Genomic DNA, 13,501 nt, shown 5'->3' with positions numbered 1-13,501 from the left:
ATTGGACTTTACTTTGATTTACTTTAAATATAACTAAAGGCTTTTCTAGAACCAATTATTGAAGGTTCAAACAGGGGCGCCAACTTACAACTGCTATCCACATTCTCTTTCCCCCGTCCAACAGGGGTTCTTGTAAGTCCGGCAGCCGAGATTTAACCATCAATTAAAAAGTGTTGCGAAACAAGAGTCTGCTTCATATATATATATATATATATATATATATATATATATATATATATATATATATATATATATATATATATGTATATGTGTGTATATATATATACACACATTGTCCTTATGCATTTTATATTTTTGATTGAGTACCAATTCCAATTTGATAGCTTTTCCACTGTTTAAACTACAAAAATTAAAAGGGTCATTGAATAATTTTGTGCCGAGAGTCTTGATTTGATGCTACATCAATTTATGAGGCTGCATGCAGCCATATGGGGGTTATGCTAGTTCACTCGCAAAGGTACAATCACTCTCTAATGGACACAGCCATATGCACTGCAGGTGGGGGGGGGGGGGGGGGGTTGTACAGATGCAACATTTGCAGAGAGATTTAGATTTGGGTGGGGTTTGTACTTTAAACTGATATGTATATTGCAATGTAAAATTAAAGCAGACATTATTTACCCTGCAGAAAAACAATAAAAACCCAAATCTAAAGGCCCATACACACTGGGCGACTTTGAGCTGAAAGTCGCTCAAAACAGCAGGTTTGAGCGGCTTTCAGCTTAAAGCCACCCAGTGTGTATGGCCCGGCGATGAGCGCTGCTGCGCGCTCCCGCAACATTGCCGGGAAAGCCGCTCATCTGCTGGTGGGGGGGAAGGGGAAAGCTGCTCAGTGCGTATGCAGGGCTTTTCCTGCAGCGGTGATTGACATCATCGCTGTCCATAGTCGCCCAGTGTGTATGGACCTTAACTCTCTGCACATGTTACATTAGTCCCACCTGCAGTGCATATGGTTTTGTCCATTAGAGAGTGATTGTGCCTTTGTGAGTGAACTAGAATAACCCCCTCTATGTAAGTGACTACATGTATCTGCAAATTACAAAATGAGACACACTGATGACTTTTTAGCAGTGCCATTTGTGGAAACTACATCTTTTTTTGTAGGTTGTGTTGTGGATGTCATGTGGTTCTTGTTGGGAGCCATGCTTGGGTCCTCTTCAGTGGCTTTGGTTGAGTTCTCTTGAGTATTCATTGAGGTTTCCTTGCCATCTTGAACCTTGTTATATTCTTTTCTTCTGTGTTCCATGGGATCTGTGTTTTGTAATAATGATACAGAATTTAAATGTTTGGGAGATTATTGCTATTAATTATGATTACACTTCTTTCTTTCAGGATGTGTTAGTGACATCCACTACAGTATTTTGCATTATGTGTAACAAATATTAAAGATGAAATTCACACTGTGACAACAGGGCCGTTTCCCAGTGGGCCGGCACATTTATTAGTAGAAGTGGACACCCACCCTAACAACCTTCTTCGTGCTGGGCCGCAGCACTGTGCCCTTATTAAAGATGGCCACGGCCAGCCTTAATTTTGCCAAAGTTAAAATGGCTGCGACCCGATCCCCGACAGGTCACGTGACGCGCTGCTGCTGTCCGGCTCAGTCAGCTGCCGCTCAGGATGGTCACGGTGCCGGGAGAAAATGGCGGATCCCGAGGAGGTGCAGGTGAGAGCTGGGCAGGAAGAGGATGAGGCTGCCAGTGTGCAGCTGTGGGTGACATGTAACCCTGTAGTGTCTGGAGAGCCCCAGTGACGGGGCTGCTATCATGGCAGGCTGGAGGAGGTGGAGGGGAGATGTGTTCACCTGTATGGGTTCAGGGGTTCCATGTGCCGCCCGCCTCATACAGGTGTATGGACTACCCTATGGCTCAGGTATGCTGTCCTTTAGTTCAGTCTAGGTACATAAGTTGATAGGGGTACCCTAGGGCTTGGGTGTGCTGTGTCCCAGAGATTGGGGGGGTATCCTGTGTCCCACACGAGGGAAGGAACATGCAAGGGGTACCCTGGGGCTCAGGTGTGCTGTGGCTCAGAGTTTTAGACGCTTGTAGGGGGTATCCAGGGGCGGATTGGCCTACCTGAAATAGGCCTTGCCCCCATATAGCTAGGCCACGCCCCAAAATTGTTACTGTGACATTAATTGTGACTTCGGCGTGCAACATCTACCCCCCCCCCACCCCCCGGATTATGGCTGCTTCGATATTGGTTTTAATTCCCAATCCGCCCTTGCACCAGTGGAACTAATACATCAGTCATATTGTATAAAACTGGTACCATGATAACACTGAATACATTTAAAGTGAAATGTTTCAAATACTGTACTTTATTCAAGCATTTTATCCAGATTAATTAATTTGTATAGTCTGCCAAACAAACCAAATCATAGAAGGGTGTTCAAAGCCTCTCTGCTCACTAGATTGCATGCGACTGTGGTTGCTAAGGCAGTTACATCCAAAATGAAGAATCTTTATAAAGCAGCCTTAAGTAACAAACCATGGAAAATTAGCACAATAATCTATTTTATAAAACACTTTTTGTGTAATTGTACTTATTCACAATTTAGCTAATTGAAGAGCTTAAACAGTTACATTCATATGCAAACAAAACAATGTACAAGACTATAAAAGACATTCAGAAGTGTAACTTCAGTAAGTACTTACGAACGCTTGAGCTTTCTTTCGTGGATGCTTGTTTGTTCTGCGAATTACGTAATCCATCATTGACATTTGACGGCTCCAAAAATATATAAATATGTATTGTTACAAGCAGTTTACTGATGGCAATAAAATCATTAGTCAAATGGTAACTTTCCAAACTGGTAGAAATGGTAAATGTTTTATATGCCTCACTAAACAGGATGAGTGAGTTGTGAATGGATTTGAGATCCATTCACAAGTCGTTCGCAGACTTGCACAGGGTGGAATTTCATCTACCACTTATTGTGGAGATGAAGCAGGAGCTGCTGATGCGACTGTTACTAATAATAGACCCACCAAGGTGGAAAAACTCTAAGGATGGTTTCACATCAGAATGCCATATTGTATCGGTGGTAACTGTGTTCGGCTACCCAGGTTTTAAATGGAAAAGGGGTATAAGTGACCCCTCTTACTAATATGTAGGACATGTAGCAATACCATAAGTGCCTATGGCAGCGCTAGTGACTCAGTTGCAGCCTGTTGTTGCAGTACTTTGGCAGGGGCAGCATAGGTTCATATGAAGTGAATGTGAACTATGCAGAGGTTTTAGAGCAACAGCAGCAGGATGATTAGTTCAAGTCCAGCTTTTCCCAAAGAGGTGATCAAGGTTTTGCTGATTAGCAGCACCTGCGGCTTTCTGTTACATTTGTGTCCAGGGAATAGGGTAATGGTTCCTGATGGTGGAATAGCTGCCCAGGTGATAGGCTGGGGTGCGGGCTATAGTAGGGCCATTAGATGCTGTGAGGAGTTTGGTGAACTGACACCTGTATGGTGCTGTACTGGAACCCTGTGAACATACTGGAATGCTGTTGCCTGCTACAAATAAAGACTCAGACTGCATCTGTGTCCAGTGCATGCAGTGGCGTAGCTACCGAGGGTGCAGGGGGTGCAGTTGCTATGGGGCCTGAGCCGTCCCCAGGGCCCACTGTCCCCCCCCCCCCCCCCTGCAACCAGTTACACTGCACTGCAGAAAAGCTCACCGGCATTGGAGATCTGAGGATTTCTCCCCCAGGGTGATGGAGACCTGAGCTGCTCTAAAGCCTCGACTCCCCCAGCCTCCAGATGCCGGAGATCCGCCCGCCCCTCTCCCTGCCCAGCAGCCCCGGCACCTCTATCCTCCAGCAGCCGGCGCTGCTCCATGCATGAGGGGATGGGGAAGCAGTGCTTGTCCTGCCTCCTGGCTGCTCCCGCACAGGGGGTGCTTCCAGCCTGGTGGCCATCTGTTTTGTAGCCGCTCATGCTGGATTCCAAATCATGATTTCCCCTTCACCATATGTGGACCTTACTAACACTCTGCAGCTCATTAATCAACAGATTTGTAAGTGCCTGTGAGCGCTATAGCCAGCTACCCCCCAGTGTGTGACCCCTGTGTAGATCAGACCTTATGACCCTCCTACCCTCTTCCTCTGTGTGTGACCCCCTCAATTCTCTATCATCTCTGGTGTATGCCCCCATGTGTGACACCTTGTCCCCCCTACCACCCTAATCCCTGGTGTGTCCCCACAACCCGTGTGTGTGTGTGAGACCCAATCAAAACCTCAATCATCCCTGCAGTACCCCTATCCCCATGTATGTTACACCTTGTTCCCCCTACCACCCTAATCTCTGGTGTGTGACCCAACAATCCATGTGTGTGTGTGTGTGTGTGTGTGTGAAACCTTGTCCCCCATTTCTTTCCTCTACCAGTGTCAGACTGTGTCTCTGTACCCCCTATCCCTGTACGTGACCCCACCTGTAGCCCATTACCCCTGTATGTATGTGTGTGTGTATTATGACACCTTATACCCGCCAAACATCCCCCTCCTGTGTGTTGCACTTTGTACCCTCCTAACCCTGTGTGAATGTTTTTATGACACCTTTTGTCCCCACACTACTCACATGTGTCTGTCCCACTGTACCACCTATAAATGTGCCTGACGCCTCTGTAGCCCACTACCCATGTGTGTGTGTCACCCTGTACAAGGAGGCCCGACTTAAAATTTTGCTATGGGGCCCAGAGAGTTCTAGTTACGCCCCTGAGTGTATGTGATTCCTTGTCAAAGTAAATAAGAAGTGATGTGTGAAGGGGTTTTCTCTGCCTTCTATATATAGCCCCCTTATCTCCACTTACTAAATGAACACCTGAGTCTTGTGGCATAAGTTCGTCCAAATTGCCCGGAGGCAAGATAAATATTGGTGCCCAACCACACACACACACTCACATTATTACATTTAAAATAAAGATTATGTGACATCTATTGTCCTGCTAGGGTAGTGAGTCAGCCACAGAAGCTATATTGATGGCTTTCAATTAATTGATTCAAACTTGCAGGGGAGGAGAGGTGCCCCCTTGGGACCAGGAGCCCAGCGGCAGATGACTCCATTGCCTCCCAGAGTTACACCTCTCCCTAAGTCTGTTTGTTATATTATTCGAGTTTCAGGGATCTAATGAAAGTAATAACAAAAGAAAGCATCACCGTGCTAGCAAACTGATTCAGAGATGACCAAAGTCAGTAAAATACGGACAAAATAATTTAAAATCCAAATGTTCCCACGTAAACTCACTAAAAGAGGATAAAGAAGAGCCCATCAATATTGTGGTAGGTACTACATTATCTTCCCACTTGCAGGTCTGAGCATCATGAGGAGAGCCTACCTACTTGGGGACACAATTACATACGGTACCAACAATGGTGTAACAGAGGAAAAACATTGCATATCCTCGTCACTGCAGCTTGAAGAAGAAAGCTGAGAATAACATCTACATTTTTTAACTTACTAGTAAATGAAGTAACACTTACTACTGTATTGATGGGCTGTTTTCACAGATTACTACATTAACTGATCAAGATGCTGAAATTGCCAAGGCACACCATCAGTTTCTTTTAAGGAGAGTTTTTATCAGAAGAAAAAAAGTGATGCAGCTGGGAAATACATATGTCTGGACTTACAGGGGTTCCTCCAGTCCAGAGAGAAAGAGTGAAACCACAAGCATACAAAGAACCCACTTAGGTCTGCCCAATTACCTTTTGGATGCTTTTGGAGCTTCATCGACCGTTGGATAAACTTTCCCCAGTCATTGGTAAGGATAGCCCCTATTTAAGATATGAGATGTGCTAAAAGGTAAATGTAAATGTTGAACACAACTCATAGCTCAGGTAGCGACCCTTCTTGCCAATGACTGGGGACAATGGAATGCACATATTGCACATATATCACCAAACAGCACATGGGCACACTTACTTAGGGTATATTACTTTTGCACGCTCACTTGGGGCATATTGAGCCACTTGCTTGCGCTCCTGAATTTTGTGGAAGGATATTGCTCAACTGTGTGTTCCTGCGCATTATCAGTAGTGGCTACCAGTGCAAGCAGTGTATACAAGCAGTCTTTGTTTGTGCCGCAAAGTCTGGTGGTTGGTTTTAGCTTGATTTCAGGACCGATTGTGTTGTGGCGCCCTTGCACAGTACTCATGGCACACCAGTTGCTGAATGCTTCATTAAGAGGTCGATTTAATAAGCAATGAGTTGTCTCACCCCTCAAGTAAGTGCAGCTATATTACTGTATATACTACAGATGGAGCCTTCTCTGGATAGCCATGGTGAGTCAAGGCCTATTGTTCTCAGCTGCAATACAATGCATAGAATGATACAGTAGGGAATTAGCATAGGATTAAGTCCGACAGCTCTGGCTTACTTAATCCTATTAAAGGGCTAGATGAGGATGGCTCTATCTGTAAATAACTCTGAACTAATAAAAGTCATGAGTTTGGGGTGTGAGGTGGGAGAGATACGATACAGTTACGATACAGCTGCTGACGCTGTTATGACCCCCATGGCTAATACATACTTAACTACTTAGCTGCCACCTCCTCCGGCAGGGGGCAGCCTGGTTGGTGGATAGGGGGCGTGGCCGGCAGGGAAATGGGCTTTTTAGGGCATGTGGCATAACATTTGCATCATTGCAGCTCCAACAGCCGCTTTGCAGTGCTGTGAAAACAGACATTTTATAGCAAGGGCTTGAGAAAGATCCTGGACGATTGAAACGCGTTGGTGCTGACTACAGGGAGCTAAGGACCTCATCTTTTGGGAGGAAGGAGTACCAGCTGCTTGTGAACGGGGCCCCGTTATAACCATCTACAAACTACTGGATTACTAAAACTTTAAAGATGAGTAACCTGCTCCCCCCCTTTTTTTAACTAAATGTATTAGTGTCCAATAAAGTTATCCTTTTACCATAGCAAGTCTTGTCATCCATCATACCAGAGGAGGATTTGGGCACATGAGGAGATTTTTTTACACGTCTGCATATACTCTAATTTGGTGAGTAATTTGGAAGGGGTTATCCCCGAATTCATTCAGATCATTTATACCATTGTGTTATAAAACATTCAAGGACCATACTTCTGAGTCCATATACCTATCAGTATTACACGAGGTCTGCGGCACCTCTTCTGTTTTTTCTTCTCATTTCATATATGATTTTCAGAAGCCTCCTAACCATTCGGGGAAGATAGGCAAGTATGGGCTTATTTTATTGAACCCAATATCTGTAGTGTTTTGGGCTATTATGTGCTTCCAACTATAAAAAATAATATAACAACAGCGTGTATAAAGTAAACATCCATAATTTACTTACTTCTGGCTTTACTTCTGATTTTATTTTCCCCCCACCGGCATGATAAAGATACCTGTTAAAGAAGTTAATATCAAGTCATATTGTAAGCTGCATGTTTAAAGTTATAATAAGTTATAATTCCCATGGCTAAAATGCTCTAAGTAGCATTACACCTGTGTTGTGCAGGGCTGTTTCTAGGGCCTGGTGAGCCGCGCAATCATACAGTGTCTGCGGTCACGGCCAGTGCTGCAAAAAGTATTTCTTATGTTATGCCTTTGAAAATGTCCTTCCCAAAATTACCACCGCCTCAGAGGAGACAGTTTTAAAGGATGCTAGAGGAGGCAGTGACCATATTGGGAGGGCCATTTAGAAACTCAGAGATAGAGGCAGCAGGCAGGCGTCAAAGGTGCTGGGTGTTAGCGGTAACAGCAGCAACAGCGGCAGCAGGGAACTCCCTGACAATGAGCAGGTACTGTGTGGCAGTAGAGAAAACAGAGGGGTACACTGCGCTAAGCAATATAGTTAACATTAAATAATGATAGTATTAGTGCCAATTGGGTGAGAAAGTTACAAAATTATTTATTAAAAACATAAGACATGACATACCATATTAAAAAGGAGTTTGGCAGTAAAAATGGACGAAGAATTAAATTTAGTCCAGTTCATACGGTACCGTATTTATAGAGTCCACTGATTAATGGGTCCGTTCCTATGATGTCTCCTTATTACCAACTGGTTGTTTGTATCCAATATATCCAGAGAGGCCCGCGGTAGGTATTTTATGGAGTAGCACTCTCCCGTTTTGTGTATCACCTCCGACCGGGTTAGGGCATAGGTAAGCCCTAGATGGAAAGTACCAAATGGTGGCCGGTGGTCATAAATAGACCCTGGATGTGGAGACTGGTCCGGATCCAATAGTGGAAAGGTAGCAAGGTTCAGAACTGGATAGGGATTATCCTCTTAATCCACCAACTCGTTTTGCCAGGAACCTGGCTTTATCAAGGTGATACACCTTGATAAAGTCAGGCTCCTGGAGAAACGCATTCGTTGAGATGTGTACGCAGCTTGTTTTCCTAATTCACACTTAAGTGATAGCATCAGAACTCACTATTTACTTTATACAGACATTATTCATAGGTTATATATTTTGCCTCCATCATCTATTATTATAAAAAATATTGACAGGAATATAACAATAGATAATTACATTTTTGCAGCACTTTGCATTGAATACTTCCGGGTTTGACCTGATATAGATATCATTTTAATTTCAATTCATAATTTATGGTCCTCTCCAAAGAAAACCTGCTATTTGGTATTTATATGTCTGTACAACAGAGTTGCTAAGCAACCCGAGTCGCCGGTCTGTGTAGAACATACAGATGTGTCCACATACATCTTGGTTTTATTGTGCCATGTATGGCACATTTTGGCACACTTTGGACTCTGCAGAAGTCACTTTGATTTTTTTTTTAATTTCCACCTCTAACCTATAACTTTATACAAATTCTACTGCTGCAAACAATTTTAAGAATCCATCCACTTGCTACATTTGGAAAAACTGCTAAGCCATGTTATATATGTTGTGACAAATTGAGAAAAAAAGCCAAGATGTATGTGGACACATCTTTAAGTTCCATTTTCCTGCGCTCACGTGATCAGGTCCAACCTGGAAGTATTCCGGCGAGCCCAACTAGATCGCGGCAGAGAAGCCGGGCAGACGCGTCACTGGACACAACCCGGAAGTACTCCGGGCGGGTCCGTGACGATGTGACCATCCGGAATTGAGCGGTGTTCATAAATTATGCTCCCTGCTGATACCCGGACATACAGAGAGTCACCCTGAAGCAGTACTAAGATTTGCTGCCCACTCAAACAGCCAGGAGTAGTTATCTGTGAAGTCCGTGACCCGGATGTTCCGGCTATCACGGCGCCTGTATACACAAACGAATGCACTTTATTCTCTCATTTTAATAAGAAACTACAACATAATAAATGTATTAGTAAGATTGTATGAGTATCCTTTGCCTCCTGCTAAAGCGTCATTTTATTATGTATATTTACCGATTGGTTGATCTAATTAGAGTTGATTGGTCACATGACCCATGTAGTTAGGGTATATAAAGCAAGCCATATCCATGCAATGATTATCCTACCAGGCATAGTGAACTGCATAAGGAGATAATTGCTGATCCTCCCAACCAAGTGTTCCTGGATTGCAGACCCGATCATTTTCATTTGGACCCTTCTTTGCATCTTCAAATTTGGATATAACCATTTATTCCATCATGGTACCAGGAGGTTGCGGACACTACCCCGCATTATTAAGATCTGCGGCAGGAGCTGGTTATTTGAGCCACCTTGGGCCACTCCTGGCAAAACCTGCATTTCATTGGGTGTCCCTCTGGAGAGTCTGGACTATCTCTTTCGGGACTTATGTTGTTCCAAATGGACTGATATATCCGGGACTCTCCAGGACACCAGAGCTGTATGGTTGGTGAGGACTCTGAGTATTTTAATCTGAATTTGATCAATTTTAATATTCATTCATTTATTTACATCATCAATGTTTTTTATGTTGCTGGCATACCATTTATTATAGTATGTGATAATAAATTATTGTGATAGATCTACCAATCTGGTTATTTAAAAACAAACAGCACTGCTCAATTTCCCCCCCTTTTTTATTATTGTACTACATTGCATGCTATTGTACTCACTATTCTAGTCAACATCTGGTGTAGTTCAAATCGCACAGTGTGTACAGTCTAAATCACACATAGCACACATTGTTTAGGCTCAAATTGCACCAAGCACACATCTCATCGTGTGTGGGCACCATTCAAGCCAGCTTTATCATACCTTCCTACATGACCTATTCCTGACCCGCAAGCTATGACGGGAAATTATTGGCACTGCCTGCAATCATAGCTCACCATTTGGCATTGAATATACCCCTTCATGTGTAAATTTCCTCATCTGTGGTGAAATATCTTTCTTATCAATTAACTAGTTCAACACAGGGGAGGACAATCAAACCTTAAGAGGGTTGTCCAGGACCAGAGCAGTGTCCCTCCTAGAATGGGTCATGTTGAGAGCTATCGCTTTAATCCATGCACTATAATAAACGTTATTTTGCAATGTACTGGCAAAGGAATACAGTAACACTTCCTTTTCTGTTTTTTTTTTAAAGTAGTTTTTAGCAACATTCCATTAAATTCTAAGATATATTAGTAAGTGATGGATATTTCTAATGCAAAAAAAATTCTATGGAGGTTTTAAGCTTTATTGTCTATTTATCAAAGCTTGGTAAGAGATAAAATGGTGAGATATAAAGTACCACCCAATCAGCTACTGTCATTTCTCACTACATACTTTGGCACCCAAGATGTAAAAGATTGAATGTTATCCATTCTTGTATCGTGCGGGTGTAATATTTACCCACAGCACATGTAAATTGGGAGATGAGATAAAATTAGGTTACTACTTTGTCTCTCACAATTTTATCTTCTTAAAAAAATACCCATCTAGCAATATATAATTTGTATACATATATTATCTTAAATGTTTGAAGGGTACTTGTTTCCTAGCAGGGCGCCCAGATTTCCTACGTACGCTTAGTAGTTAATTTAGTTAATTTAGCTCGCCACACTATATGAAATAAACTCCACGCCGACGTGGATAGTGGGGGTATGAAAAAGTCGGAGGACACGTTCCGCTGCGCTCGCCACGCTTCGGGGTGACGTGGAGAGTGGTGGTGTTTTAGGTGTCTTACCATATGAACTACTGAGATCTCATCTCACATCTCATCTCATTTCACATCTCACACGATGTGCGATGCGATTTCACTCAGGGTGCAGTGAATAAATTAACTAATTTAACTACCGAGATCGCATCTCACACATCGCAAGGCACAAATACCCATGCGATGCGATGTGCAATGCGATTTTACTACGCAGAATAGCACACTAAGCAAATGCTAGGAAACAAGTACCATATGAAGTTTATCTGGCTCCCCTTACCTCTGAAGATATGAGTTGCTGTTCCTTACACCTTCATGGTCCTCTCCTCCTTCTGGAATCCATTTTATGGTTCTATTCACACCTACTCCAACATGTCCTTCTGCACCTGATGATATTGGCATTCTCCTCAGAAAAGCATCCAGCATGTATCCTGGACAAATCCATATATTAAAAGTCTTTAATTAGCATATAACCTTGAAGAGAAGATATTTTGACATCACTGTTTAGGAAACAGGTCAGCATAAGCAGATGGTCAGTGAAAACTCTGTAGTAAGGATACTACTACTCATCTGTCAAGAATATTGCAGGAAAATATCCATTCTAATGTAAATATAATATATTGTACCTCGATCCAAAAGTAAATATAATAGTTCAGTTGTATTGTAAATAAAAAAAAATAGAATATATCCTTTGGCTACGTAAGCAACCACAATTATTTTTTGTTTGTGCCCCGTTGGATCTGCAAAGAATGAGTGATGTGTGGTGTGAGTGACAAGAAAGTGTGTCCTGTGTGGAACAGTCTGTGAGGCTTCATGCAGACATTCCATTGGCCAGGATCTGTTTGTTGGCGTTGCTTTGACTACCATAGTATCACAGGGTATTAGTTACCACACGAATACATTATCAGCACTGTTGTTCTCTAATGACAGAAGTTAAGATGCTGTACCAGCTTAATCTTTAATCTTTTGAAAGGGAAAAGTAAGCGGTTGAGCTACTATATATTCCATTGCTTTTTTAGCTGAAAGTACAACATTGAGCATGAATATAATACCTTAACCCTTTATAATTGGGGTTATTGTCAACTCCTTAGCCAAAGCAATTGAATTTTTTTAAATATACTGTATGTAACTTGCAGCATAAATAACTTTTTCTAGTTACTTAGTCGTAGCAAACTTCATATATACAGTATATACTTGCATTGGGAACAAATATCAAGGCTCTTGGTTCAGCAGTGGGCATGTCTAGGTCAGGGCTGAAACTAGGGTTTCCGGCGGCCGGGGCAAGGCAGTCTTTTGGTGCCCCCCCCCCCATAGCGATGCTGCTGCGCGCCGGAGGCGCGTCGAAATTTTCGGGGGGCGTGGCCTAATTTGGGGCGTGGCCTATAATCGCTGCTCTCCCGCGAGGCCACGCCCCCATTTTGCCGCTATGGGGGCATGACCCAGAGGCTCTGTGAGCCTCTAGCCATGCCCCCAGCCCCCTGGCTGCGGGAATAGACGCTGTGCGCATGCGCACAGCGTTTATTCCCCGCTGCTTAGTTAGCAGCTGACAGGGGGGACCGACCAAATGACGCCTTGTCCCTGGCGCCGGAGACCCCCCCTCCCCGCACAGTCCTCTCACCGTTGAAGCCGCAGAAGCCGCAGACGCATCTTACTTTGACTTCGTCCGTCTCCTACTAGCGCTGCGGCGGGAAGCGCTGATGACTTCAAAAAGACTTGCCGGACGCTGATTGGCTGAATTCAGCCAATCAGCGTCCGGCAAGTCTTTTCGAAGTCATCAGCGCTTCCTGCAGCCGCGCTAGTAGGAGATGGACGGACATACCTGTCACCGGACCTCACAGCGCCCCTCACCTCCAGCGCCCGGTGCTCGTGACCCCCCAGCCCCCCCCTAGTTACGGCCCTGTCTAGGTTGACACTTTGCTGCCCTCTCTCTCTCTCTCTCTCTCTCTCTCTCTCTATATATATATATATTCTCCCTCTATAACCACTGGGATGGTTTAAAAAAAAACTCATGTCAATTTTTGGCTTCTGTCGACCTTTTGACCATGTTGACCTATGTATGTCAACCTGTTTAATGTGTTGACCTTTGGACTGTTGACCAATAGTTGTTTACCTTTGGCTGTCGATCAAGACACTATTGACCTAATGACCGCATACTTATCTGAGCTTGCAGATGTCTTCTGTAATGCCCAGGCAGCACAGAAGCAAAAGCCAGCATAGAATGAATGTTAGTTGATACAAAAAGTCAAGGGCAGTCATTTTTGTCACTAGTTGACTTTCGGGTGTGATGTGCATACCTCCCAACTGTCCCAATTCTTTGAGACTGTCCTGCTGTCCCACCAGCAGGCAGCATGGTCCTGCAGTGTGAGCATGTGTGTGTGTGTGTGTGTGTGTGTGGGGGGGGGGGGGGGGTAGTTGGGAAACCTTCCACTTACACACAGAATCTAGCCT

General features: G+C 43.8%; 1 protein-coding gene across 1 annotated transcript; it reads right to left on the bottom strand.

Annotated features, from left to right (window-relative positions):
- Positions 1 to 1,009: 1,009 nt before the first annotated feature.
- Positions 1,010 to 11,828, bottom strand: LOC146026736 (uncharacterized). Its single transcript, XM_083157651.1, has 4 exons — positions 11,334 to 11,828; positions 7,333 to 7,384; positions 2,679 to 2,751; positions 1,010 to 1,272 (listed from the first exon to the last, which is right to left on the bottom strand). The coding sequence occupies exons 1-4, from the start codon at positions 11,477 to 11,479 to the stop codon at positions 1,058 to 1,060; spliced, it is 486 nt and encodes a 161-aa protein (XP_083013777.1). The 5' UTR covers positions 11,480 to 11,828; the 3' UTR covers positions 1,010 to 1,057.
- Between the last annotated feature and the right edge of the window lie 1,673 nt (positions 11,829 to 13,501).

Source organism: Crinia signifera, chromosome 1 (genome assembly GCF_055691185.1).
Source record: "Crinia signifera chromosome 1, ASM5569118v1, whole genome shotgun sequence".
In the NCBI taxonomy this organism is placed as follows: domain Eukaryota; kingdom Metazoa; phylum Chordata; class Amphibia; order Anura; family Myobatrachidae; genus Crinia; species Crinia signifera.
The sequence above is the reverse complement of the archived record's forward strand: the minus strand, read 5'-3'. Positions and strand labels throughout refer to the sequence as shown.

Excerpts from the sequence above, each read along its gene's own strand:
- LOC146026736 (XM_083157651.1), bottom strand. The coding sequence starts at position 11,479 with ATGCTGGATGCTTTTCTGAGGAGAATGCCAATATCATCAGGTGCAGAA. Across the intron at positions 2,752-7,332 it reads AATCAGAAGTAAAGCCAGAA|CCGTCAAATGTCAATGATGG; the intron begins GTAAGTAAATTA and ends ATATTTTTGGAG. Across the intron at positions 1,273-2,678 it reads GAAAGAAAGCTCAAGCGTTC|ATCCCATGGAACACAGAAGA; the intron begins GTAAGTACTTAC and ends TACAAAACACAG.